The sequence below is a fragment of the Arabidopsis thaliana genome (genome assembly GCF_000001735.4).
Source record: "Arabidopsis thaliana chromosome 1 sequence".
NCBI classification, from domain to species: Eukaryota; Viridiplantae; Streptophyta; class Magnoliopsida; order Brassicales; family Brassicaceae; genus Arabidopsis; species Arabidopsis thaliana.
In genome coordinates this window covers 29,050,459-29,078,035 of record NC_003070.9, presented here as the reverse complement: position 1 = coordinate 29,078,035, position 27,577 = coordinate 29,050,459, and the positions used below count along the sequence as shown (strand labels likewise).

General features: G+C 37.0%; 8 protein-coding genes across 14 annotated transcripts; 4 read left to right on the top strand and 4 right to left on the bottom strand.

Moving 5' to 3' along the window:
• Positions 1-645: 645 nt before the first annotated feature.
• Positions 646-3,157, top strand: AAP3 (amino acid permease 3). Its single transcript, NM_106387.3, has 7 exons — positions 646-877; positions 1,028-1,261; positions 1,346-1,439; positions 1,546-1,760; positions 1,854-1,993; positions 2,085-2,443; positions 2,541-3,157. The coding sequence occupies exons 1-7, from the start codon at positions 784-786 to the stop codon at positions 2,833-2,835; spliced, it is 1,431 nt and encodes a 476-aa protein (NP_177862.1). The 5' UTR covers positions 646-783; the 3' UTR covers positions 2,836-3,157.
• AT1G77370 (Glutaredoxin family protein) lies at positions 3,143-4,196 on the bottom strand. 2 transcript variants are annotated; one of them, NM_106386.5, is made up of 4 exons: positions 3,957-4,196; positions 3,721-3,794; positions 3,544-3,642; positions 3,143-3,449 (listed from the first exon to the last, which is right to left on the bottom strand). In NM_106386.5, exons 1-4 carry the CDS (start codon positions 4,118-4,120, stop codon positions 3,394-3,396), a joined length of 393 nt encoding a protein of 130 aa, NP_177861.1. In that variant the 5' UTR covers positions 4,121-4,196; the 3' UTR covers positions 3,143-3,393. The 2 variants fall into 2 exon arrangements, with proteins under 2 accessions (NP_177861.1, NP_001321328.1); NM_001334778.1 differs by having other exon boundaries at positions 3,166-3,449; positions 3,544-3,794; positions 3,957-4,193.
• Positions 4,197-4,306: 110 nt separating this feature from the next.
• Positions 4,307-6,053, top strand: APPR6 (Tetratricopeptide repeat (TPR)-like superfamily protein; the record flags this gene model as incomplete). Of its 2 annotated transcripts, NM_001334777.1 has the most annotated exons (2): positions 4,307-4,405; positions 4,577-6,053. In NM_001334777.1, the coding sequence occupies exon 2, from the start codon at positions 4,608-4,610 to the stop codon at positions 6,051-6,053; it is 1,446 nt and encodes a 481-aa protein (NP_001322987.1). In that variant the 5' UTR covers positions 4,307-4,405; positions 4,577-4,607. The 2 variants fall into 2 exon arrangements, with proteins under 2 accessions (NP_001322987.1, NP_177860.2); NM_106385.3 differs by having other exon boundaries at positions 4,382-6,053.
• An 83-nt stretch (positions 6,054-6,136) lies between these two features.
• On the bottom strand, positions 6,137-7,811 carry AT1G77350 (keratinocyte-associated-like protein). Of its 2 annotated transcripts, none has more exons than NM_106384.5 (5): positions 7,673-7,811; positions 7,381-7,554; positions 7,161-7,212; positions 6,700-6,766; positions 6,137-6,581 (listed from the first exon to the last, which is right to left on the bottom strand). In NM_106384.5, the coding sequence occupies exons 2-5, from the start codon at positions 7,537-7,539 to the stop codon at positions 6,491-6,493; spliced, it is 369 nt and encodes a 122-aa protein (NP_565155.1). In that variant the 5' UTR covers positions 7,540-7,554; positions 7,673-7,811; the 3' UTR covers positions 6,137-6,490. The 2 variants fall into 2 exon arrangements, with proteins under 2 accessions (NP_565155.1, NP_001031293.1); NM_001036216.4 differs by having other exon boundaries at positions 7,381-7,543; positions 7,673-7,795.
• A 187-nt stretch (positions 7,812-7,998) lies between these two features.
• On the top strand, positions 7,999-9,693 carry AT1G77340 (Pentatricopeptide repeat (PPR) superfamily protein). The gene has a single exon (NM_106383.3). The coding sequence runs from the start codon at positions 8,208-8,210 to the stop codon at positions 9,414-9,416; it is 1,209 nt and encodes a 402-aa protein (NP_177858.2). The 5' UTR covers positions 7,999-8,207; the 3' UTR covers positions 9,417-9,693.
• Positions 9,694-13,398: 3,705 nt separating this feature from the next.
• AT1G77330 (2-oxoglutarate (2OG) and Fe(II)-dependent oxygenase superfamily protein) lies at positions 13,399-15,091 on the top strand. The gene is made up of 4 exons (NM_106382.3): positions 13,399-13,690; positions 13,773-13,996; positions 14,090-14,455; positions 14,590-15,091. The coding sequence occupies exons 1-4, from the start codon at positions 13,589-13,591 to the stop codon at positions 14,819-14,821; spliced, it is 924 nt and encodes a 307-aa protein (NP_565154.1). The 5' UTR covers positions 13,399-13,588; the 3' UTR covers positions 14,822-15,091.
• MEI1 (transcription coactivator) lies at positions 15,058-21,609 on the bottom strand. Of its 3 annotated transcripts, none has more exons than NM_106381.3 (17): positions 21,117-21,609; positions 20,986-21,028; positions 20,765-20,886; positions 20,269-20,376; positions 19,454-19,592; positions 19,289-19,380; positions 18,942-19,035; positions 18,362-18,824; positions 18,082-18,224; positions 17,590-17,957; positions 17,322-17,486; positions 16,781-17,071; positions 16,261-16,686; positions 16,139-16,180; positions 15,978-16,051; positions 15,501-15,591; positions 15,070-15,403 (listed from the first exon to the last, which is right to left on the bottom strand). In NM_106381.3, the coding sequence occupies exons 1-17, from the start codon at positions 21,294-21,296 to the stop codon at positions 15,326-15,328; spliced, it is 2,919 nt and encodes a 972-aa protein (NP_177856.2). In that variant the 5' UTR covers positions 21,297-21,609; the 3' UTR covers positions 15,070-15,325. The 3 variants fall into 3 exon arrangements, with proteins under 3 accessions (NP_001323210.1, NP_177856.2, NP_001185418.1); NM_001198489.1 differs by having other exon boundaries at positions 15,158-15,403; positions 18,942-19,025; positions 19,309-19,380; positions 21,138-21,409; NM_001334776.1 differs by having other exon boundaries at positions 15,058-15,403; positions 15,978-16,180; positions 21,117-21,526.
• On the bottom strand, positions 21,605-26,538 carry AT1G77310 (wound-responsive family protein). Of its 2 annotated transcripts, NM_106380.7 has the most exons (14): positions 26,117-26,538; positions 25,789-25,875; positions 25,547-25,639; positions 25,371-25,447; positions 24,857-24,986; positions 24,407-24,775; positions 23,962-24,043; positions 23,765-23,877; positions 23,587-23,673; positions 23,269-23,394; positions 22,878-23,012; positions 22,726-22,773; positions 22,463-22,573; positions 21,605-22,303 (listed from the first exon to the last, which is right to left on the bottom strand). In NM_106380.7, exons 1-14 carry the CDS (start codon positions 26,363-26,365, stop codon positions 21,857-21,859), a joined length of 2,154 nt encoding a protein of 717 aa, NP_177855.4. In that variant the 5' UTR covers positions 26,366-26,538; the 3' UTR covers positions 21,605-21,856. The 2 variants fall into 2 exon arrangements, with proteins under 2 accessions (NP_177855.4, NP_001321460.1); NM_001334775.1 differs by lacking the exon at positions 25,371-25,447 and having other exon boundaries at positions 21,619-22,303; positions 26,117-26,531.
• Positions 26,539-27,577: the final 1,039 nt, after the last annotated feature.

The following is a 27,577-nucleotide window of genomic DNA, read 5'->3' as shown; positions in this document are numbered from 1 at the left end:
TATTTAAAGTCGGCATAGATTTCTCCATATATATGTCATGATTCCATGAATGTTCTTTTAACATCTTAATGCGATAACACTTTACATTGAAATATTCAAGAAAAAACCAAGCTGTTTTCTAAATAAATTTAGTTTGTCCACGGTTAATAAAATTTAAAATTAGCGAAATACGTAAATAATCAAATGATATAACCAAAATGCCTATTATTTTTAAAACAACATTTTATTTTCTCTAATCTCATAAAATACTCTAATAAAATCTAGTTGTAAGTGAAAATAACACTAAGCTTCAAACACACACGTACATGAATGTTTGTTTTTTTCTTTCAAAAAAGCTGAACAATGACATTTTAAGTCCAAATGAAAACGATGGTATCATCTTGGACTTCCAATTTTCCATTGCCCATATTTTCTCTTTTCTTTTGTTTTTATCCAATTGGTATCGAATCATTCATATAAAATTATAAATCATGAAGTCAAATTTTTCAATAGTAACACTTGAGTAATAGTGGTCCTACCAACTTTTTACCAAGACAGATATATTTTTTTTAATACACTTTTTACCTTTTACTGTGTTTGCCTCAAATGAGTGTTTTTACCAGTTTCTGTGTATATAAATCTGCACTCCACTCTCAGTTTATCTTCATCCACAAGACAGTTCTTTAACAAAGTCATTAAACATTTCCCTTACCTTCTAAAGATCAACTCTTTCAAACACTTACTCTGCATGTAACTTCATAGATTGAACGAAGAACCAAAAAAACAGAGCAAAACAAACAAAAGATGGTTCAAAACCACCAAACAGTTCTCGCCGTCGATATGCCACAAACCGGCGGCTCCAAGTACTTGGACGACGACGGGAAAAACAAAAGAACTGGTAACAATGTTTCTCTCTTTCTCTTTAATTCATATTGAGACTTGGTTCTCTAATTATTCAAAAAAATATTAATTTGAACTCGAAACCTGCTCTGATTTAGTTATGTTGAAAAAACGAGAAAGTTGAAAGTTTTTAAATTTTGGGTTTTAGGGAGTGTTTGGACGGCGAGTGCACACATAATAACGGCAGTGATAGGTTCGGGAGTTTTGTCACTAGCGTGGGCTACGGCGCAGCTAGGTTGGCTCGCCGGACCGGTGGTGATGTTGCTCTTCTCTGCCGTCACTTATTTCACTTCTTCTCTTCTTGCTGCTTGTTACCGCTCCGGCGACCCTATCTCCGGCAAGAGGAACTACACTTATATGGATGCTGTCCGATCAAATCTCGGTAAATACAAAACTTCAAAGTAGAAATCGGACAATGGAGATCAGATCAGAACAGAGCATTAACATTTTTCATTGTTCTGTATAGGTGGCGTGAAGGTGACGCTATGTGGGATTGTTCAGTATCTTAATATCTTTGGTGTTGCTATTGGCTACACAATTGCTTCAGCTATAAGCATGATGTGAGTGTTCTCACTAATTAACTCTTAAAACTACGAAGTTAGGTAATGGACCAAATAGGTTTTGATGATAATAAAAAATAAACAAAATTTTGTTTTTGAAAAACAGGGCAATAAAGAGATCAAACTGTTTCCACAAGAGTGGAGGGAAAGATCCATGTCACATGAACAGTAATCCTTACATGATAGCTTTTGGATTAGTCCAGATTCTATTCTCTCAGATTCCAGATTTTGATCAACTTTGGTGGCTCTCAATCCTCGCCGCCGTTATGTCCTTCACTTATTCCTCAGCCGGTCTCGCCCTCGGCATAGCCCAAGTTGTCGGTTCGTTTCTTGAACCATAAAGCTTCTAGGGTCTTAAATAAGAACTTTCATAGGTAAAAAACTAATAGGTTTTATGTGTTTTGGTTTCATCAGTTAATGGGAAGGTGAAGGGAAGTCTCACTGGGATTAGCATAGGAGCAGTAACAGAGACACAGAAGATATGGAGGACCTTTCAAGCTCTTGGAGACATTGCTTTTGCTTACTCTTACTCCATTATCCTCATCGAGATTCAGGTACTTATACCTTCTTTACAAGTCTTGATGATCAAAGCCATTAATTACTGGTCCCATCATGAAGCTTTTTTTATTCTGGGATCTGAAACAGGACACAGTGAAGTCACCACCATCAGAAGAGAAGACGATGAAGAAGGCAACACTTGTGAGCGTCAGTGTAACGACTATGTTCTATATGTTGTGTGGATGTATGGGATATGCAGCCTTTGGAGACTTGTCTCCGGGAAATCTCTTAACCGGTTTCGGGTTTTATAATCCTTATTGGCTTCTTGACATTGCAAATGCAGCCATTGTGATTCACCTTATTGGTGCATACCAAGTCTATTGCCAACCTCTGTTTGCTTTCATCGAGAAGCAAGCTTCCATTCAATTCCCTGATAGTGAGTTCATTGCAAAAGATATCAAAATTCCAATTCCTGGTTTCAAGCCTCTCCGCTTGAATGTCTTCAGGTACAAATCTTGCCTTTAAACTAATGGGATCTGAGTTTTAAACATGATGTGTATGTAATAATCAAAGCTTCTGTGTGGCGTGGAATGGCTTACTCAGGTTGATATGGAGGACAGTGTTTGTGATCATAACGACAGTTATCTCAATGCTTCTTCCGTTTTTCAACGACGTTGTGGGTCTGCTCGGGGCACTAGGGTTTTGGCCATTGACGGTGTATTTTCCAGTGGAAATGTACATCGCGCAGAAGAAGATACCTAGATGGAGCACCAGATGGGTTTGCCTTCAAGTCTTCAGCTTAGGGTGTCTAGTAGTTAGCATTGCTGCAGCTGCAGGGTCCATAGCTGGAGTACTTCTTGATCTAAAGTCCTACAAGCCATTTCGAAGCGAATACTGATCAACTTGAATAGTAGCCAATTCAAAGCGATGACTAAGTCAGTTTTAAACACAATGGATTTATCAAGAACAGTCAAGAGAACCAAGAACCATGAATTTGGGAATTTTGATCAGCTTTTTTTTATATAGATAGAAGCAATAATGCTGTTAGTTCTTCTCTATAATCTTCTCTGTACCCTGAAGGCAAGAATTGTAGTCCTAATGAGTAAATCTTCGATTAATGACAGAGTCATGTGCTGCAACAGAATCATGAACTAGCACCATAATAGTATATTACCATTGTGGTAAAATTTCAATAACAAGTTCTTGTACTTGCTCTTCTTTCCATGATCTGATATTTGCCGTATGAACCATTCACTAAGGCACACAAGTATGGATTATTTAAGCGAAACAATCACCAGAGCAGTGCAGTAACAAAAGATCAAGACTTTATCAATGCCATCATAACTTACATAACTGAGTCATACATATCAATTCGCTTATTCAGTCTACAACTAGCAAAGATTTCTAATTCCTGTAAATCACATACTGTAGATTCCACATTCGAGGTCCTCAAATATCAACTTGCAGCAAGAAGCTTTTGCAACTGACCACTCTCCAAAGCAGCTCCAAGATCTGAAGCAACAAGATAAACAGCCAAGGCTTGTGAGTTACAAGGGAAATTTGGACAAAAGAATGAAACTTGGAGGAGATAGTGAGCTCATCATACCATCTGATCCACCAATATGCTTGCCGTTAACAAAAACTTGCGGGACAGTACGACGACCAACGAATTCTAAAAGCTCATACTGGATTTGATCTCCGTCCTCTGCAAAAACAAATCTCTCAGAAGTTTTAAGAAACAGTTCAATTCTCATAAACAGTTGGGTGAGAAAGAAAGTGATACCTCTCTGATCAAGCTCCACAACAAATGGCTCTTCCTTAAGTTGGCTGAATATACGTTTCGACCGCAAACAATACCTAACACATCCAAAACAAAATTCACAACTTTCAACACAAAGTCTTGGAATTTCGAATTCCGCCATCGTGCCAATGAATAAGGAAAGCTAGATATGAACCAAAACTTGGAAAGTTGCCTAAATTGCAAATTTCAAATTAGGAGAAAGAGTGAAATTTAATTACGGGCAGTAGGATTTGGAGAAGATGACAATCTTGTTGGACAAGATGGCGTTCTGAACGAAAGCTGACACAGAATTCGCAGCTCCCGCAGAATTCGAAAGATCGCACAGAACCACAAACAATAGGAGCGCCGCCACGACAACACGGCGAGGACTCTGGTCAACCATCGCCGTTTCGATCACGGTCTCGTCGAATGTAAAAATCTTTTATTTTTTTGGTTAGGTGATTTATTGTTGGATTTGGACCATTAATTAGGTTCCAATTTATGGCTCTTAGTAAAAGAACACGTGACATTGACAAAAATGACACGTGGCAAATTTATCTCACTTTCAAAACGTTGGCGTATACTAGTCGCTCTTCAGTCTTCGTCATTCGACGCCGTCGCCGCGTGGATTATTCTCCGGTGACAAAAACCACAGTTCCTGAAAACAGACACCACTTGATTCATACAGGTAAATACATAATCTTTTCTGATCAAGTAGATTTGTGTATTTGTTTATGTGCACAATAATATAATGTTCATCAACTGTTTGACGAAATGCCTCAATGAAGCGTTTTAGGATTAGATCAGTTGATTTTCGTCAGCTGGTTAATTTTTTTTCTTTTATGCGATGGGAATGTAGTTCTTCTGCTACGGTCTGGGTTAGATTCAACATGACGATCAGAATTATCAATCGTCAATCCAGATTCTGCTGTAAGAGTTTTCTGTCTGCGAGGCTGTATAGTTCAAGCGAACAAGTGAGAGATGTTGCGGATGTGGCGAAGAACATATCTAAAGTATTGATGTCTTCTCCGCAATTGGTGCTTGACTCGGCTTTAGATCAAAGTGGGTTAAGGGTTTCACAAGAAGTTGTAGAAGATGTTTTAAATAGATTCAGGAATGCTGGTTTGTTGACATACAGGTTCTTCCAATGGTCTGAGAAGCAACGGCATTACGAGCATAGTGTTCGTGCGTACCACATGATGATTGAGTCTACGGCGAAGATAAGGCAGTACAAGCTCATGTGGGATCTTATCAATGCAATGAGGAAGAAGAAGATGCTAAATGTAGAGACTTTTTGTATCGTGATGAGGAAGTATGCGAGGGCGCAGAAAGTGGATGAGGCGATTTACGCGTTTAATGTGATGGAGAAGTATGATTTGCCGCCGAATCTTGTGGCGTTCAACGGGTTGTTGAGTGCGTTGTGTAAATCCAAGAATGTGAGGAAAGCACAGGAAGTTTTCGAAAATATGAGGGATCGCTTTACGCCTGACTCCAAAACGTATAGCATATTGCTTGAGGGATGGGGGAAAGAACCCAACTTGCCCAAGGCAAGAGAGGTCTTCCGGGAAATGATTGATGCGGGTTGTCATCCGGATATAGTGACGTATAGTATAATGGTTGACATACTTTGTAAAGCTGGAAGAGTTGATGAAGCTCTTGGCATTGTGAGGAGCATGGATCCAAGCATTTGCAAGCCGACCACTTTTATCTATAGTGTGCTTGTACATACTTATGGAACTGAGAACCGGCTTGAAGAGGCGGTTGATACTTTCCTCGAGATGGAAAGAAGTGGAATGAAAGCCGATGTAGCAGTTTTCAATTCATTGATCGGTGCATTTTGCAAAGCAAATAGGATGAAGAATGTGTATAGGGTTTTGAAAGAAATGAAGAGTAAAGGTGTGACGCCTAACTCCAAGTCATGTAACATCATTCTACGCCATCTAATAGAACGAGGGGAGAAAGACGAAGCTTTTGATGTCTTTAGGAAGATGATTAAAGTGTGTGAACCAGATGCAGACACTTACACGATGGTGATCAAGATGTTTTGTGAAAAGAAAGAGATGGAGACAGCGGATAAAGTGTGGAAATACATGAGGAAGAAAGGGGTGTTCCCTAGTATGCATACATTCTCGGTTCTTATTAATGGGTTGTGCGAGGAGCGTACCACTCAGAAAGCTTGTGTTTTGTTAGAGGAGATGATCGAGATGGGGATTCGACCATCGGGTGTAACGTTTGGTAGATTAAGACAGCTGCTTATCAAAGAAGAGAGAGAAGATGTGCTCAAGTTCCTTAATGAGAAGATGAACGTTTTGGTCAATGAGCCGTTGTGTGATTGACTTTCTTAGATTTCCTGTGAACCACAGATTAGTACGCTAACAACAGCTGATCCTAAGCATTTGGCTCAGGCTCCATTTACCTTGGTAAAGTTGTAATTTAAATTGGAATCAGCAATTGTTGCGGTTTCGATACATGAGATATTAAAATATAGATGATACAAACCATTTGATGTGTCTGGTTGCGGATGATACGATGTCGAGGCCAAAAGACACAATTCAGTTTCTCCAAGAACATAAGACACAACTAAAATGATTATCTCTATGATTATAAGCTGCAAAGGAAACAGACCTAATACTCACATCAAGCATAAGATGTGGATTTTGAATTTAGGGTTTCTAAGTATCACAATTCATGATGTTGAAAGTGTTTTTGCATCTTCAAGTGCCAAACAAATCTAAGTCCAGAATAATAAGCCGTATCAATTCCATTATCAGGTTCAGTGTCTCTTAGACTTTGACTCGGTTTTGGATAGCATGTATCCAGAGATCTTGTTCACCTCGTACAATAGCCCAGCAGAGAACAGGAAACTGCAGGCAGATCAAGAAACAGCATCACAATCACCACACCGCTTTTAGCAAGAGAGGAATGAAGTAATTAAACAGGGTAAATGGATATACCAAGTAGAACTAGTGAATTTCCACTTACCAGGTTGTGATACAAACCCGATGAACCGTGCCAGCAGCGATAAGAGCTATGATTTCTGCAAGAATGACTGCCATGGAAACAAAAATTGGCTTCAATACATTGCAAACCCTTGTTGAGTAATGAGTATACCCACTTTCACACAGCAGAAGCAGGAGGGGGCAAACAAATTCGAGCCATTTATCACTGTGATTCTTATATAGGTGATACAGAAAAAGACATAAGAATGAAAAAAATTTGGTTCCAACAACTGATTCACTAAAAGAGTATTTGTAACACATAAAAGTAAGAGTTTTCGTAATATGTTATCAGAAAGTAAACTTAGAGCATCATCATCAAAGATTCAAAAATTCCACTCTTAAGCCCTCAAACTTCTGAAGTGGAAGACAAAATGGGGTAGAGTAGACACCCAATGGTTTTGATCGTATGAACAAATTTGATTTCATGAAGAAGCAAGGACATACCTGCACCCCAACCACTCTTGATGCCAGAAGATTCCTGAAAATTTCCAATGAACTGAAAGTAAAAGAAACCGCATCAACCAAACTGTCAACAACAAATGTAGATGAATTCGAGAAGAAAACAAAAGATCTCAAATTTAACGACACAGATCAACATTGGAGTTGTAAAGGTAGTGCATTTCCATGAAGACGAGATCAAGTTGAGGAATTCTAAGGAACTTACAGTGAGAGAAAACAAAAAGAGGAGAGAGCTTGTGAATCCACCAAGGATCGTGAACAGCTCTGAAGAAGCTAATTTTCCTCTGTAAATTTCCTGAAGCGAGAGGATCACTGTAAACACAATAAGAGACCCTAACATTGATGTTCCAACAGCTCCTGCCATGCTTCTAAATCCAAACTAAACAATCAAATTAAGACCGTAACAGATAATCAGACACGAATTCGTACAAAACTGATCGATTGATCCACTGGTCGGAAAACGAGAAATCAACAGATAGAAGAATGTGATGAGTTACCTTGAAAGCCCTAAAGATCAGATCTTCTCCTCACGCTCGTCACTGCCACAGTTCCACTTCGAAGACCGGCAAATCGGAAACAAAGGAGATCGAGAAGAGATTTTAAGAAATGGGAAAATTGGGAATTCGCATTGACCATAAAATACATGTTTATCGTATATATTACATATATACCCTGACGGACCAGTCGCGGTTTCAAACGCTGTCGTTTTATACAAACAACTGACGTAGTATTGTACATGCCACTTGAGTTTGGGTTTAATTAATAAACCAATGCAGAATACCAAACGTAGCATTGTACCGGGTTTGAGGTTTTGCTTGCATTCACTGATTCATAAACCCTAAACCCTACTGTTGCTTGAACTGGAAGTACAACTTACCGTCGAATCAACCGACGATGAGATTACTACTTCCAAATCTCCTTCTACTTCTTCCGGCTACCTTCTCCGTCGAAGGCCATTATCCACCGCCGCATCTCTGCTTACAAAGTTACAAGTACTATCTCAACAGCAGAGTCTAACCCCTCTAATCTTCCATGCCGATTACTCTCAATTGTCTCCGAACCAAATTGGCAGAACAATCCATCTCTAAAATCTCTTACCCCTTCTATACACCTTCTCATGTCTCTTCTCTGTTTTCACTCAATCTTGATCCTCAGACAGCTCTCAGTTTCTCGGATTGGATCTCTCGGATACCAAACTTCAAGCACAACGTTACTTCATACGCGTCTTTGGTTACTCTTCTCTGCAGCCAGGAAATACCTTATGAGGTGCCTAAGATCACGATCTTAATGATAAAGAGCTGCAATTCAGTGCGAGACGCTTTGTTTGTTGTTGATTTCTGTAGGACAATGCGTAAAGGTGATAGCTTCGAGATTAAATATAAACTTACTCCTAAATGCTACAATAATCTGTTGAGTTCATTAGCTAGATTTGGATTAGTCGAAGAAATGAAGAGACTTTATACTGAAATGTTGGAGGATTTGGTTTCTCCAGACATATACACGTTTAACACATTGGTTAATGGGTATTGTAAGCTTGGATATGTAGTAGAAGCAAAGCAGTATGTGACTTGGCTTATTCAAGCTGGATGTGATCCTGATTATTTCACATATACTTCTTTTATTACCGGACATTGTCGAAGAAAAGAAGTCGATGCGGCTTTTAAGGTTTTTAAGGAGATGACTCAGAACGGTTGCCATAGAAATGAGGTTTCTTACACTCAGCTTATATATGGTCTATTTGAAGCAAAGAAGATCGATGAAGCTTTGAGCTTATTGGTGAAAATGAAAGATGACAATTGTTGTCCTAATGTTCGAACATACACAGTGCTTATAGATGCTTTGTGTGGATCAGGACAGAAGTCAGAAGCTATGAATTTGTTTAAGCAGATGTCAGAGAGTGGCATTAAGCCTGATGATTGTATGTATACTGTGCTTATTCAGAGTTTTTGTAGTGGAGATACACTTGATGAAGCAAGTGGATTGCTAGAACATATGTTGGAGAATGGGTTGATGCCAAATGTTATTACATACAATGCATTGATCAAAGGTTTTTGTAAGAAGAATGTGCACAAAGCAATGGGACTGCTTAGTAAGATGCTAGAGCAGAATTTGGTTCCAGACTTGATAACTTATAATACATTGATCGCTGGACAGTGTAGCTCTGGTAATTTAGATAGTGCATATAGATTGCTTAGTTTGATGGAAGAAAGTGGATTGGTTCCAAACCAGCGTACAGTATGAGGAATATCGTTAAGTGAGAAGATTTGTAATGGTCTTCTTAGATGTTACTACAAGCTGCAAAAGTATGAGGAAGCTGCAAAAGTTGTGGAAGATATGATATGTAATGGTCATTCACCACAACTAGAGTTTTGCAAAATGTTGATTTGCAAGCTGTGTGAAGAAGGAGAAAAAGAGAGAGTCAACTCGGTTTTCGAAAAACTGCTTCGATGTGGATATTGCGATGATGAAATCGCTTGGAAAATCCTCATTGATGGTGTGCTTAAACAGGGCTTTGTAGAGGGGTTTTGTGAGTTGTTCCAAGTAATGGAAAAAAGTGGCTGCAAATTTAGCTCTCATACACGATCGATGCTTAGTAAAGGTCTTCAAGGGAAAGATTGATTACATTTTACCAACCACTTTAGTCACTCTGATTGGTTATACATTCTAAATTTGGTATTTGATGTTATGTCCTATGTATTTTTTTTTTTTGTTACAAAGATATAATTTTGTATGTCCTAGTGCCAAAATGAAACCATAGACAAATGTAATTGAAGTTTCTACTTTCTTTATCTGGTTTTATAAAATCAAAAAGTAAGTGACCAATTATATAATTGTAATTTGAAGTTGTGGAAACGTGAAGATGGGCGAAAGAAATGATTAAAAAGAGAGTTTTGACTTTTGATAATACAGTTAATTAGTTTGCAATAAATTGCATTTGAAGTTGGCTCCTACGCGTCGATGGAAAGCCAAGAATCGTAGACCATGACGTGTAATGTGGTTCTATGTACATTGATTCTGTGCCCATCAAATTGCATACATCATACGTTTCGATATGTAGACTATTTTATTTTATTTAAACCATCATATACTAGATGTTAGAAATGTATCTCATATTGTTCGAGTCAAAAATAGTCACTTTTCAAACTAGCAGAACTAATTGCATTTGGACTAAAATTAATCTCGGAATGTGTATTAGTAACATAGCCAATGGGTATTCAAAAGTTTTTTTATGTTAAAGTTTTTCCTTCCATGAAAGAATATTATATTTTGTGTGTTTTTGTGCAAAAGAGAGTAAAAATCATAAGAAATAATTGTATAATTGAAGTCGGGAAATGAAGAACGAAGATCCCCAAAAAATGTCGGTAACGGTTAAAGAGATAAGAGAAAGATTAGAGACGTAATAATAAGTTTAATAAGGTCAAATTAGTTGGTCCAAAATTTATGGAAACGAAACCGACCACGTCTCACTATTTACTTTGCGGAGTAAGCACACTTAGCGAATGTGTTCTCATTTTCTCACGAAGTAAATATACAAATTAAATGATGAAATATATTAGTATGAATTAATATAACACAGAGTCAATAAGCAAACCAAGAAGATAATGTTTTTTTAGTTATTAGTATTCAAACTTTATATAAGTAGTAGTCCACTAGATTTGAGGATTTATAGCACTGTCGACATTAGTTCTTACAAGCTTTAATTAGTATTTTATTTTTCTTTTCACCAAATCAAGCTCATATAATATAGAGGAAAATGTTCATACATTGAACTTGACTAGTTGGTATTTACGCTGATTATTAAAAGTGATCATTTTTTAATTTTTTTTGCTATGAATGTTAATAAATAAAAACTTAAAAGTGATCATTTCCTTATGGGGTTCTGTTTTTTTTTCACAAATTTGAAACTTTATAATTTCAACCCAAGAAAAAACAAATGAACAATTCTTATCGTATTTTCGGTATGTAATTTACTATATTTTTTCAACATATTTAAAACACATTTCGATTGACTGATTGATAGAAATTTGTTTTTGGTGCGCAAACAATATGAGGCCACTACTTCATTAACCTTATAATTAAGGTAAGCTTTTAGTCCATAGATTCGATTGCTGTAACATAAAAGAGACAAAGATCACTAAGCACCATGTGATTCACACTCAATTGTCCTTCAAGACTAATTAATCCAACATATATCTATCTCTTTTCTTAACTTTTTTCATTTATATATCAGTTTGTTTGTAGAAAGAAAACTAAACGAGTAAATTATATTGTTGTCAGTATTATTTCTCGTTGATCTTTACTAAAACAGTGGCTCGGGGGAATGCATTTGGATAATAAATGATTTTGCTTTCTTCTTTTTGATAAAAAAATGGATCGATGATTAACATTTAAACAAACTATAACGCCACTTCCAAGTGTAGTCCCATGTGATCATGGACGGCTTTGTCTTTTTTTTTCAATTAAAAAAAAATTAATTTTTTTATAGATTAATTAGGAAAGAAAGGTTCTTAAAAAAATGAGTTTATGCTTATTTGAATTGTTTGGTTCACATATACGTTACTATTTTAGGGTTTATAATGCTGCAATAGCTAGAAAAACAAACAGCAAACAATTATCATAACTAGCTACTAGCAAAATCAAATAATTAAGATATAATTCTAACTCTACGACAAGCTTTGATCATTTACGTTTTGATAAAAATGAAGCAAAAATATATAATATATACACCGACATATGGTCAAATGGAATAAATCAATGAATTTTTCGTATTTTAGAAAAAGTCGTGTTAGAAACAATACTTCAACCTTCAGAATAACAAGAATCCAATGTCAAAACTTAAAGAAAACAAACGGAATAAACCACATATATAATTTGCTATACCAAAAGTACACCTAGGGAAGTACATCAGTACAGAAACAAAACAAAGATATTTATACTATGGATCATGTTACAAAACACAATTACTCCTGATTCGTTATTAAATTATCACTAATTAAGATACAAGTTGTGAAAAATAGTCTTAACTGTTTTGAAAACAACGTTGTAAAAAATCTTCATGAACCATAAAACTAAAGAAACTCTACTTTTATGACTAAACTATCATTAAGAATATTATGGTAGTCAGCCACTTCAAATTTTCTCATTTTCTGACATGAGCTAATCCTACTCCTTTCCTGCCGAATTAATCGTAAGAAAATTGGCACAAATTATATGGTTTGATCCTAGTTGGTGATACTGATCTCAACCTCTGTTTTTTTGTTTATTTCACCTCTGTGTTGATAATATTAAAGATTAGTTGGAAATTATATAATTAGAGAGACTCTGTTAGTTATTGTGCTCAACTGAGTTTTGGGATGAGGACAAAAACGAGACATCACCTGCTCATGTGTACAGCAGAGATGGCTGTGCTGTACATACAATTATTTCCACTAATTAATAACTTTTTCCTCTAATTTTATACATGTTCTTGATAATTATCTTCTAGTTTTATAGTACTATTTAGTTAGCTTTATGCAAAATTAGTAGTGTATATGTTCTTTAATGTCTTCTACAATTTATATAGATAAAATCCTCCATGTTCCCCTAAAATCTAAATTGTCCACGTACCATGAAAACAAGGCCTATTAGTTTATTTTTGGATAATAATTAGCTAACCTATTATAACTTTCCATGTTCATAACTCATAAGCTATAAAAGAGGCAATACATATAAATTAAATAAAAACCATGTCTCTGTCTCTTTCTTCTTTTGCTCATTAATCATTTATGTGAAAATCTCATCGTAATCTAAAGTCAAGAGGTATTAGTCTGTACTCTGTTTAATAAAGGAATTTCAAACTGGAGTAACCATATCATTACTATATATGTAAGGGATTTCTGTTTCATCCATAATCATATCGTAGCATACAATTTAAACTTAAGATTATAAAATATATAGTTTTACTAATGCCAAGGATTATACAAATGTTCAATAACTATATATAATTCCTTAATCTCTATTAGTAACTTTTGTTTTTTAAAACATAAAAAGTCAGAAGATGGACTAACTGTAACTAAAGGATATTTAAAATTTTCATAAACGCATTGGTTTTGTGCATCCCAATTTTTGTAAGTGATATTTTCAATATGGAAACTATAAGATTCAACGGTTGTACTTATGCATGCTTAGCTTTTAAAAAATAACATAACGTAAAAATGAACGATAAATTAAATACAATAGTCAACTGGTCACTGTTACGTTTTTTTCATTTTCGTTAAAGAAAACAAATACATGGGAAAATTTAGAAATAGTATAAATGGAGGCTTAAGCTTTCCATAATCTTCACAACTAAATCAGAAGATTACTACTAAACAGAGTCTTTTTTGACTTGCCAAAAACACATCTGTCTCTCTCTCTCTCTTTGCGGATCTGAAATGGCGATTCCTGTTATCGATTTCTCCAAACTCAATGGTGAAGAAAGAGAGAAGACACTGTCTGAAATCGCTAGAGCTTGCGAAGAGTGGGGATTTTTTCAGGTTCGGATCTAACTAACAAAAAACAGAACACACACTCTCTCTGTCTCTCTGTTTTCATGTGCTTATCTGTGTATGTATGTAGCTGGTGAACCATGGTATTCCATTGGAGCTTCTAAATAAGGTGAAGAAGCTGAGCTCAGATTGCTACAAAACAGAGAGAGAAGAAGCATTCAAGACTTCTAATCCCGTGAAGTTGCTCAACGAATTGGTTCAAAAGAACTCTGGCGAGAAGCTAGAAAACGTGGACTGGGAAGATGTCTTCACTCTCTTGGACCATAACCAAAACGAATGGCCATCCAACATTAAGTAAACATTTTCTCTTTTAAAACTAGTCAAAATCTTTCAAACCCATTTTCAAAAATCTCACCTTTGTGTTTTTCTATTTGTACGTAAAAACAGAGAGACTATGGGAGAATACAGAGAAGAAGTGAGGAAGCTAGCGAGCAAGATGATGGAAGTGATGGATGAGAATTTGGGTTTGCCTAAAGGTTACATAAAGAAAGCTTTCAATGAAGGAATGGAAGATGGAGAAGAGACAGCTTTCTTTGGGACTAAAGTCAGCCATTACCCTCCTTGTCCTCATCCTGAGCTAGTCAATGGCCTTCGAGCTCATACTGATGCAGGAGGTGTCGTTTTGCTTTTCCAAGACGATGAATATGATGGCCTTCAGGTCTTGAAAGACGGCGAGTGGATCGATGTTCAGCCTCTACCTAATGCCATTGTTATCAACACTGGTGATCAGATTGAAGTTCTTAGCAACGGAAGGTATTTTTCACTCATCTTTTACGAACCAAAACACTAATCTCGACTTGATCCGGAAACAGTGGTGACACGACGACAACACTAGTACAAAATATACAATTTTGAGTATAAAGTTTTAACCAAAATGTGGTTGGCAGGTACAAGAGTGCGTGGCACAGGGTGTTGGCGAGGGAGGAAGGAAACAGAAGGTCTATAGCTTCCTTCTACAATCCGTCGTACAAGGCGGCGATAGGGCCAGCCGCGGTGGCGGAAGAGGAAGGAAGTGAGAAGAAGTATCCAAAGTTTGTGTTTGGAGATTACATGGATGTTTATGCAAACCAGAAGTTCATGCCTAAAGAGCCTCGTTTTCTAGCTGTAAAGTCTCTCTAAATGTACTATTTTATTTATTTTTACAGTACTATCACTGTTTTATCTACACCCATTATGTATTTTCTCTTAAGCTATAAATGCCAAATTATATAGTTAAAAATTTGGCATCTGCTCTCCAGGCTTTATATTTTTTTGTTTTTTTTTGTTTTGCCATGTGATGTATGAATCTTTCTTGTGTGACCTATGTTCTTAGTTTTTGAATATAAATGTGTGTGCCTTTTTCTTTTGTCTCTTGTGGATGACTAAAATTAGAGGGAAAAAACATCATATAAATCTGTAACCTAGCAGCAAAAACGGTAACCGGAAGTATAGGAATGTCTGCATCATTCTCATAAACTTAACAAAATTACTTTATAAAAAGAAAAAAAACTGTGATCTACATATAAATATGATCAATGACCTTGATGTTTCTTTAATGAATGCTTTTCCAACATTTCATCGGACTTCTCATCAGGACACACATGGTTGATGTTTCTGTCTCAACGAGCACCTCACTCTGTCTCTTTATGTTAAGCTGCTTCGTGTTCTAACTCTGTCTATAAGCATCTGCCTTCCTGAAAGATCTTCCTCGTAACCAACAACCTGCAAATTTCTTGAAATTTGTAAGTAACTCCGCAATTTCAGGTTGTGAATGGAATCCTCAAGGTATAATATAATCAGAGCAAGAGTTATATATAACCTGTGATTCTGTCTGCGTCTCACTAAAGTTTCCGTAAGTGTCAGTAGTTGCATCTCCTGGAGGACTGCCCATGTCGTCATTCTTATGGACCCTGAAAAATAGATAAGAGTTTGGTAGGCAAACGTTAATTCATCATATACGAGTAGCATATAGATTTGAAACAGTCTTTTCTCAAATCGATTGCACATCATTAACTTGCTTACACTCATAATTGCACACCATTTATTTGCTCACATTCCATACGTACAGCATAGTGGTGGATATATTCCATTCGTACAATCATGATAGTATGATACACTCTTATATGGCAATATCAAGTAATAGCTATAGATTGGGGAGTCAAACAAGGTGAAAAAGGTTTTGAGGCTCATGCATATGTACGTATTTAGACCCCAAGCAAACTTGTGATTTGCATTTAAGGTCGAAAACCAAAAAATATCTGCAAAGTGCGGATTTGCATTTAATGAATGAACATACCTGTTTATCCAGTGTCTAGACAGGCCAGTGACAGAGTGATTCCCAGTGTTGTATTGTTCACTAGTTGAAAAATGCTGTTTTGTCATCAAGGAGTCAAACAATGCCAAATATTGATTACCCACGAAAAAAAAAATGAATGAGCACACAAACTTTAAGGATACAGTCTTTTCTAAAATCCTCCCAGGAGACTTCTGATCTTGAATCTAAACAGAAGACCAGACGTGAATACAGAGAAAATATGACTTGGATTAAATAATTGGAGAAAGAAGCAAAAAGTACTTACTTTGCTTGTCTGCTCTAACAGATCCTCAATAGTATCAGCCACATCTGGAACTTCACGACCACTTGCTACATCATATCCAGTCACAATGCCATCTCCAGAATGCGAAGGACGATCACAATTGCTTGGAAGTTCTCTCACAGGAAACACATCACTTTCTTGACCATCTCTCAAAAGTTTTGCCTTCTTAGACGGAAAAGTTTGTTCCTTTCCAATTTCTCCAAGTCTGTTATATACTTCACCTTTCCCGCAACCACTTTTGCCAGCAAAACTTTGAATTTTTTCCCTGTCTTCAGAGTGACTTACAGGTAGAGACATACTGTCCCTTGAGGCCATTGGTACAAACTGTGTATGAAACTGAGACCCTGCTTCTCGATCTTGAGTGGTCAATTCCCTTGGATGGAAGTTATCTGTACAAACAACTTGATTCTACACATAAGAAATTCAAAAAGAACTATCCGTTAAATTTAAGATCCCATGTCAAAGAAACTATTTCAAAGATATTGAATCCCTGGAGGCCCACCTGTCTAACACATTCATAAAGCCAGTCAGGTGTCACGGAAATTATTCCCCACTTGGAAGCTCTCACATACTTATCTCCTTTTGCAAAGTTGCATATCAAGTGAGTCACTTTCCTGGTTAGTCTTTCCACAAAATCTGCTCCAAGAACGACACTCAAATTTCTCAGGAGTTCTACATTCTTCTCATTATGTTGGGAACTACATATGCAAAGGCTTTCGAATCCAGGCAAAGGTGTCTGGCAGGGAAGAGGTGAGTAGAGGATATGACTACTAACAGCAAGTAAACAACCAACCTACATCATCAAGATAACAAATCAGACAATAAGCCTGAAAAATGAAGTATATATAGGATATAAACGCATATAATAGAAACTAGAAAGTAGAAGATAATAGATACAAATCAATTTTAATGAAAAATTCATGTAGATATAAAAGCTTTAACTGGATGATGGTATGACAGTTGGACACTGAGTACACCAGAATATTATTTCCAACAAATAATACAATCGGTAACTAACAGATGAATGCCGAGAAGAATAATACCTTTAAACAATTTCGAACCCAATGACTTGAGACATAGATAGTTTGGGTAGTCTCGGTACTTTGGAACCCACCATGGCATTCAATAGTAAAATGTGCGTTATTTATCAAAGGATCATTTACCACCTCTCCCCCTCCTTGATTCACCCATTCCACGATTTGCGGTCGCTGCACAAATTGGTAACACATCAATCAATAGACCTCGGAGATGCATTCTCAGACAAGAAACTAGTGCAAAACAAGGAAAATTGATTCTTTGATAACCACATACCCTATCTTCAGGAAAAGAATGCGAGAAACAAAATGTTTCCCCCTTAAATACAGATGACTTTCTTTCTTGATCGTTCTGACCACTGAATTCACATTGAATACTCCGTTGTTCTTTGCTTTCACAAGTTACAAGGGAAATAAGTGTTTCTTTTTGCGTGGGTGATACTATTTTTCTTCCTGTATGAATCTCATCTTTTCTGCCAAATTCCTGCATTGCTTCTTTGTTTTTTCCCAGTAAAGTTGCTGGCCCATTTGAGACATTGATACTCCTTGAAGAAGAATCATATACCATGGTCTGGTCGTGAGTATTTTTAGTCTGTTCCATACTTGACATCCTTGCAAATGACCCCTTGGTCAAGCATGCAGAATCTGCACACAAAAAAAAGTCACTTAGAAAAGTGTAATATAACGCATTGATATGTCTTGATGCATATTAGATAGATGACATGTGTCTGAGATAATTAAAAAATGGTTAAATGAGATAACAGCAGACCTCTTGGAAGAATCAAGTGGTTAGCAGTATATATATTATGAACGGGGATTTCTTTTTTCTCACGATCACAATCTTCAAGCCAACTGGGTATGACTACTTGAATGACACCAGAAGCTGCAACACTCCTTGCTTCTCTTTTCTCACTACAAAAGAATATTTTATGTAGAGATCATTATGTTACAGAGAATATGCTTAGAGAGACCCACCTAACAGAACTCGACCAATGCTACAAGAGAAAAAAGGAAAAAGCTGATAGAGCAAAATCGAACCCAATGTTTACCTCTCTGAAGGAGTTCCAACAACAATATGAGTCATTCTTTCGTTAAGCAGCATATACCGGGATCCACCACCTCTGCGGACCAACTTAGCAAGTTTACGCATTTCAGAAGCTTCAAAACCAAGCAAGAAAATTCTACAATCTGATAAGTACAAGTCATTGTCTTCGGATTCTGAATCCCTGGCAGTACAACCATCAATGTTTTGCTCTTGCGGCCTTGCCGTTGGGCCTCCACCTGGTTCTTTAACATCGGTACTGGGATTCATAGAAGTGGGAAAAACATTTTGTGAAGCAGAAGCTTCTATATCTGAGTCTCTAGACTGAGCACAAGAAACATATGAATCTGCCGCGGACGCAGTTGCAGCCGAAGGAAACTTTTCTAGACCATTATGAACCCCCAAATCTCGCACTCCTCTTGTCAAGGGTATGGAACCGAGAACAGGATATGACTCTTCATTGAGACAAACTGCGCATAACAAGGTGACATATCAGTATCGAATGAATCTGTTAACTTATAGAGAGCCAATATACCGATCACTGATCAGTAAGAGAATGTATAAAATGCAGAAGCACCCAACGTCACCCTTTTTATCGATGGACTGCTGAAACCATTTCCGTGTGACAATTTGAATGTGACCCCATTTTCGAGCAACTTTGTATTTGTCACCTTCAGCAGCGTATGCAAGGTCAAGGAATCATTTTTCATTAAAGTCCAAATAACGCAACCTCAAACTTTAGTGCACAGGAACTTGGAATTTAAGGCATCTATATATCAACCACGTAATGGTTATATTCACATATCTTGTAACTTCAGAGAACCCGATTGGTAAGCCTTGAATACTGCTAATTTATCAGCACAACTGAATGCGCACACAAAATCAACATATGTCCTAGGAATAGCACATTTTTAAATTTTGTTTCAAAGGATATATCAGCGATCAAATGTGTACAACTCTTTGTTAGCTCAGCAGAGTAGCTCCCTCCATATTCTGAAATTACCTTTTCCATTCCCTTGCGTTCATCTGATAATAAATCACTGATTAACTGTCAACAAAGAACCTAATTCGCATATGTTGAATATACCGGTTTTCTAACCTGCTGGAATTCTTGTGACACAGATTGTCAATCCAGAAAAAGGAGGAATCTTATATGGTTCCTGAGGAACCACACGGTGCTCATTCCAACACCGATGTAACCAATTCAGAGTAACGATTGGCTTCTTATTCAGGGCCCACTGCAAGTTAAAATAAGATATATTTATCAGACCCAATGAAATAGGCATAACAGCTTCCTCATGAACCTCATCAGTTCACTCTGCTCTAGGATATAATATGTAATGATAAGTCAGTAGAGGCACGACGCTGACTAAAAATAATTTCAGAAAACAACGGTGTTTTTCACTCTGAGAAGTAAACCTGCAATCCTGCATTAGCCTAAGTATTATATACATCATCCAGCTACCATCTAAAAATGAACAAAGCAGAACCCGTCAATAGGGGGATGACGACAACCTATATTTTGAGGCCTTCATTAGGGGCATTTTACATCTTTACTTACGCGAAAAGGCCTCTCTTCTTTTAATGTAGGCACTATGTACTGCTGGGAAAATGTAATTTCTCACATGCACCGTGCAAAAGATCAACAGCCACTTCTATGATTCTATCTAACTTTAATTTACCGGCATCGACAGAGAAAAATTCATCTAATTGGGGTAAAGCTAAATGAACTGATAAACACTTTTAGTTTATCTAACATAGTTGGAATAATTTTCTGAGATGCATTATGGAAAACAGCGGTATTGATATGTTACTAAAGCAAAGGTGAAACTGATAAGAAGCTAGTTATATAATCTACAGATGTGAACCTTCAGAAGGTAAAAGAATATTGATCGCAATCTTTGAACAATAGACCTTGTACTTGGCAGCCAAGACATTTTTCACAATGACGAAGTTCACATCAGAAGAAGCTCTGGAAAGTAAAACGCCCCCCATGGAAGTAACCAACTCCTTGATCTTGACCTTCAAAAGAATTGCAATCAATCAATTAAGAGGGATTAGTCCTTCAGAGTAACTGAAAAAACAATTCCCTCAACAGAAATCATTTTTTAATCTACATGCTTCGTACACTCTAAAAACACATTTCAACTAAATCAAAAGAGAGGTCAGTTTTTTTCTTTTAACACAGAAATTGAACCATAAACCAAAATTTCTAAAATTGTTTAGTTGCGCAATGGGAAACAAAGAGACACAAGTATTCAATACTATGTCATATGCACACTGTTAATCTCATAATCGATAGGTGAACGAACATAGACTCACAACCATTCCCATGGAGATTACAGTACAAGGGGAATAAAGGATACTAATAAACTAAAAACGACATCTATTACACTGACAAAAGAAGTACCTTCTCATCTACCAGAAAACCAGAAGCAAGAACTTTTAGACCATCCATGGCTAGGCAACAAGTGAATCCCCTTTGTGGCAGTGGTCTACCCTCTTTTGCACAGAAGAGCGCACATTGCGGACCTGCCACGCAATAAACATAAATCCAATTAAGAAAATTCACAAACACAGAATCAATTGATTTATTAAGTGACAAGAAATATAAAATAAATCTCATCTCACCTATTAAGTTACAACCCTTGGCTTTAAGATCCTTAAATTTCTCCTGTAAAACCCCAAAAAAATGGCAATAAGAGCAGATTATATAACGAAATAAGCAATTGCAGGGATATATAAGAAAGAACATTTCGCACATGATCGGGAGAAGCGATGACATGGAAATCAGAGGGACCACTCCGAGATGGGTCGCAGCAGAGGAAGATTTCGGCACCGTTAAGCTTGAAAGCATCGAGAAGTGTGTCGAAGACTTCAGGAGGCACCAGATTCCGAGACATAAAAACATTTGCCCCTTTGAACAGTTGCGTCGTCTTCATCGCCGCCGGAAAACCTAACCACGCACTTCTCGACTTTGTAAGAGCTTCACGGGGTTATCGGAGAAAATTGAAACCCTAGAATCGTCGGAAGAAGATGGATATTAGAACCTAGTAGCATTCGCATAGCACGAGATTCGTCAAGCTCTGGATTTGAGGTCAGTGATTCGGCGTGGTAACTGGTAAGAAGAGAACGCGGGAATTTTCGGTGCGCTTTTTTTTTGGTCGTCCAGTCCAGTGAGCTTGATTTCAGATACATACTAATTCCTTTTTAAGGCTTTTTATTCTTTTATTATGACCCCTTATTGGGCCGCCGACAAATTTAGACCCATTTAGAAATAGGCTACATGTGTTGGTTTATTCCGTCAAAAAAAACAGATTGAAAGAATTGGAGCTTCTCTTAACATCTTTAATTTGTAACGAGGAGAGGGACTTCGTCTTCTACGTAAGAAACGACTAGAAAATCAATACTAGGCGCAAAAATTAGAAGCGAAACTATAGCTACGAAAAACAAAGGCAAGGCTAGAGCCAGACTTTGAGAAAAAAAATCTAAGCTGTAGTACCTAACTTGGCAGGTTCAGGTCTGGAGGAGTCTGTGTCTTGGCCTTTGGATGTACCTGTGCCTGTTTATGTGCCTTGGACTGTGGATGTACCTGTACCTGTTTATGTGTCTTGGATTTTAGATGTGTCTGCCGCTTCAGGGCCAGAACGAGGGGTTTCTCTGCGGGCAGGTGAGTTTCTTCTAGAGCTGGTTCTGTCTTTCTTCTGACTTTCTTTCCTTCTGCTGCAGGATTGCTTAAGCTCGAAGTTCGCTTTAATTTCTCATGTTGCTGCTTTGACCTTTCAAAGGACGAGTCTGCTGCAGGTTGACAGTCCACTAAGGACGTGGTGGTTGCAGTTAGGACAACACTTGCTTTAACTTCAACACCTGAAGTCTTGTCGGGATAAGTAATACCCTCAGATTTAGGGACCAATTGTGTCTGTTTCTTCTTTGTTATCTTCGTTTGATCCTAAAATAAAATAAAAGTTGAGGAATGATAAACATGAGCGAAATGTGCGAGTTCATGATAATATTCGATGACAAATGGATATTTATCACATCCAAAAGTTAGCACGTTAGAAGCAAACAAACAGCTATGGCGTAAAAAAGTTAAGAATTTCTCAAATACCATCTCCTTCCCAATGTTTCCTTCCAATGCTCTCCGCCTTTCCTTTTCCCGGCAAATGGCACGCCTGATCTCATGATTGTCAACTAAACTATTGGGCCACAGTTGAGCTAGCTGGAGCAAGAATAAATCCAAAAGAAAATCAATCAGGAAGGTTTGGTAAACAATCTTGAATATTAGGCAAGGTCTAGTCTAATGTTTTTGAATGGATCTGGAAAGCAAATAGACAAAGAATGGCAAAATATAAAGGTTGGAGAGGAACTTACATCTGAATAAAGCTTTCTGATTTGTGAACCTGAATGTTCATCCATTCCCTAGTATTACCAAAAACAGAGCAAAAACTATGTTGACACTTACAATTCTGCATCTAACAAGTTGGAACACCTTTTTATGTAAGGTTATGGAAAATATTAATTACCTCAACAAACACGTCATATAGATCACACAATTTTTCCTCCAGCGCCACATCCATGACAAACTTCTTCACAGGTGACTTTCCAAGAGATCCAACATCCTGAAAATCGTCTGATGTTCCAGCTTCTTGATTTGTTTCCTGTGAAACAATTTATGTCAGCGCAAGGAATATTTCAAAATATCAGATGTTTATCAATGTCTCAATAAAAGGGAGATATAAGTGCTTATCCAAGGCCAATCATAATCAGAGAGAACTCTGAGTTTCGTGCATCATCGAAAGAAGATGTTTAAATCCAACAATAAAGACAAGAACAAAAGTATCTATGCAACATAGCAGATACGAAATACTTTTGAAAATCAGATCAGAGAAACTAGTAGAGTAGAAGGGAGAGAACCTGGGATTCCACAAGTGGAACTTGTGTTTTTAACATCTCAGTTATTTCACTCTTGATCCGCTGAAATCTAGTATCTTTTTCTCGATTTGCAGTGACGATCGAATCAATCATGATTTTCAAGTTCCTCTGTACAATAACAATTACTAAACCGTAAGAGCTTGAACTCCTTCACTAACAAATACAGATCTTGTTAGCTCTTTCTGGAATGGAAGAGCTTTCACCTTAAATCGAAAAAATCTAAATACTTTAATGCCTCAGTAAGAATCACAACTCCATTACGATAACAAGTCTCGGTATGCAGGAGATAGAGATGAATACCTTAAGTGATCTAATCTGTATTAGATGACCGACAATGCCCATGAGACGATTGATTAACTCTCCTGATATTTCACCTTGGCTCGCATACTTCAAGAAAAGAAAATTGCTACTCTTCTTCATACATCTGAAAGATTATTAAAATTTATATACATATTTAGAAACAGAAGAGTTTGATTACCGCGATTCTAGCAACTTTAGCAAGATGCAATTTTACATCTCCTGGCAATCCCCTCTTCACTGCTTGGGAAGAGATATCGGCATCTTGATTCTCAGTGGCAGCAGGAGGCCTTGCTGCAATAAATTGGATATGATAGTTTACTAAATGGTATTTAGCTTCTCATGCATGTAGAGAACAACGAAACAGTTGAAACTCACATTCAGCGACCAACTTCTCCAAATTCCTGATGGCTTTCTCAAGTGTCGAGTATTTAGGCCGGCCATTTGAACCGCTTTTTTTCTAAATAGAGAAAGGTAAAGAGCAATCTAATGTAAATACCATGGGGGCTCCATTCCAAAAATAAAAAATTGAGTACAGATTGTAAGATATGCAAGAGTAAAGCATGGAAGCAAATATTAGCCAGAAAGATCAACCCAGAGTCGAGATGAAAACTAATTACAGATAGAAGCCATCTAATGCGTGAACTCTCCTAATTAAATGCTAATATCTTTACAATTACAGATCATTTCTACAGTCTCAAAGATTAGAGAAGCATCACTCTTGGATGTAGAAGATGAAAGCCCCAAATACATGCTTACTTCAAATTCCAAACTAACTAAAATGAGGAATCTAATAAACTTAAGATAGCTGGAAAGTACTTACAGATATTTGAATAGATGTTTTGCTTTCCGTTGCAATGTCCAGGTCAGGCATGCCATTGTTAACTTGCTGACGAACTACTGCTGATTTTGCCGAAACATTTGGCCGAGATTTTCCTGGAGGGGAATTAGATTGTTCATGAACACTTTTGCTGCTGCACTTCGGATGAAGGGGGCCAGAAGATCCAGCTGCCTTTGACTTCGGACTCGTGGCATTCATTGGCTGGTGATTCGCTTTATCAGTATGCTTCACATTTTCCAAAACTAAGGAATCATTGCCATTTTGCGCTTTCAAAGGGGAAAACGAATCTTGCACCGTCTTTGAATCATTGGAAATTTTCTTCGAAGAGGGCCCAGGAGAAGCAGATTGATCCTGGACTTTCACATTCAAATAATCAACTGTCTGGAATGGAACTCTAAAATAGATTCAAAAAGTTATTTGCAAGTAATGTACCTTTCCCCCAGCCGTCTTAGCCATCTTGGCTCGTTTTCTGGATACATCAACAACATCGCCACAAGGTTTTGCTGACTCCTTCCTTCGCCTTTTCTTTGGTTGCTGCTGGTTCGATGTAGCTGAAGGTTCACTGTTGTAGGAAGGAAACACAATTTAGATAAACTGGTAAGAATGGTAATGGAAGATAACCTACTCATAAGGAAACAGGGAAACCTGAATCCTATTTATAATCAGAGACCACAACGATACAAAATATTCATTGCGTTTTGACCATAACCTAGATATGTTAGCAGAGAAGTAGCAATATTATCAAGAAAATTCTATCAAATATTTCTGCCCTGAGTAAACATTGCATAAACCTAATTAGAGGGAAGAGAACGGTGATGCCAAATATATGTTCACACACTTATGCTGCCCATAGCCTATTCTCCACAACATATCACCAAATGAAAACTGACAAACCTGCCATAGAGAAATGCGACAACATACAACAAAAAGAGGACAAAAAACTTACATTCGTTCTAACTTTCCTCTATTGACAAAAAATCCATCATGTTTAATTGGCGAATTATCAACTTCAAAATACTCATCCTACAATGGGAAAAAAGAAAGAAAGAAAGAAGGATGTCTCAGCTATCAAGATACACTTTGATCACATAAGAAAGCCATAGTCAGGATATCTACACTAACCAATTCAGCATCATCGATAAATGAATCTTCAGTGTCATAGTCATCATCGTCAGGAGCACCGTCTAACTCTTCCCCATCACTACCGTCTTTACCCTGAAATTTATTTTATGAAGTATACGCTAATCAGAAATCTGTTGCAAAACCAGTGCTAATGCATGGTATGAAAAATGTTCCGAATAAGAAATCAAACATTCATCTTACTTGTTCAGATAATCAATAGAAACAGTAGTAAGAAAAGGTACCATATAAAGTCTCTCAATCTTGGCTATAACAGAGTTAAGACGATTAGGATGAGGTTGATTCACCATTTCATTCTCTGTTTGTGCCCCCTGCATTCGATATATCGCTAAATCATTAGACAATGATCAGTATCCACATTGAAATCACTATACAGCTTTAGTTTTGTTTCATTTTCAAGAGTTAGTTTATTGAAACCCTAGCTCTAAACTCAATGTCAAGGAGAAATTTCCCAATTCAGCTCCCGGAATGATGATACAATACAAAAATTGGTCTAACAGAGACAGAGAAATGAATACATGAGAATATGCATGTAGGCAGCTAAGAACTCACCGGTGCAAGGCGAAACTCGAGGTTAGGGTTGGCATTAAGAAGCCGTTCGGGAGCCGAAACGAACAAGCCGCCGTTTTCTTTGCTAGCCTCATCCATAAGCTTCTTCCACGATACGAGCGTGGTCTCCTCTTTGAGGAGTTCAACTTTAAGTAATTTCCGATCACCGGCGGTCAATATCTCAGACGAGATTTTACACGATTCGTTGAAAGTTGGACCGTCATCGGTTGGGAGCTTTGGTTCGTCCTCCATTTAGTGAATTGGGTCGGGTCGGGTCAGAGTTAGACTCTGTAGAGACCCGAATAGGAGAGGACGTGACTCTGGGACAAGAATCAAAGGAGTGGGGAATTGTGATGAGGAGGAGAATCTGAGAGAGATTGGAACTGAGAGGACGATTTTTGTTACAACGTTGCGCGGGATATCCAGCAATGAGACGCTTCTTAAGCTTTTATTTATTTTCTTTTATTTTATTTTTTCTCCTCCTCGTAAACAGGTTTTAATTATTACTATTTATTTTTTTCTGTCTCTCGGAAAATGATTTTTGTTTTTTTAGTGCAAATTAAATGTAAACAAACATATTTAGGTTTCAATTTTTCAAAAAATTAAAATGACTAAATATGAGAGAATCCTAAGAATCACTTTTCAAGAGAAAAAAGTGTCTATTTTGTCTATAAAATAAATTAAAATTTGTTAGAGGTTAAATAATGTTTTTATTAAGCTTTTGGTTTCATAAAAGTGGATGTGGTAATATGTTTAATTAATTATGAAAATATCATGTGTCATTCTTTGTTTTGTCCGTTAATTAATGAAACATCAAGTAACGAGGAGTTGTTACATAAGTTATTCTAAGAAATTCGAAGAGACAACAATTTTATTTTGCTTGCCTTGCTTATGTATTTGCCTTAGAATTGTTGCTTTTTGCATTAATATTGTTCTTGAGGAAACTGCGTCGGAATAGGTCAATACCGAGAGACGGCATTACAGTAAGACTACATCAACTCCAAACTACAAGTCTGTTTTGTTGATCATACAAAAGCGAAACAATTAGTTTTAGTGTTCGTATGGTTTGTTCTCATATTTCCAAGATGCATCCAAAAGTGCGTTGAGAGAAGTGAGTGGGACATGGTTATGTGTACAAGTAGATTATAACTTGATTAGTTCAATTCCCGCATCTCATATTTTTGTTCTCAACTCCATTGTTTTTCTCTCTTTTTTTAGCAATGGAATGATGATCCATAGCTTATTGTCATATATCAAAGCATTCCTTGGTTTCCATATTATCAAAACTATGAATTAGGCACAGATTTTATGCATCATGTGTAGCTAGATGATAGCATAAGTTTTTCTCTTAGCTCTTAATTCTCCCTTGGATTATGATATCACCTCCATGGCTCCATATAGACAGACAGTAATGCAAACATCAAAATATAGTAATTATCAACAACTACAACACTATAAGCCTAT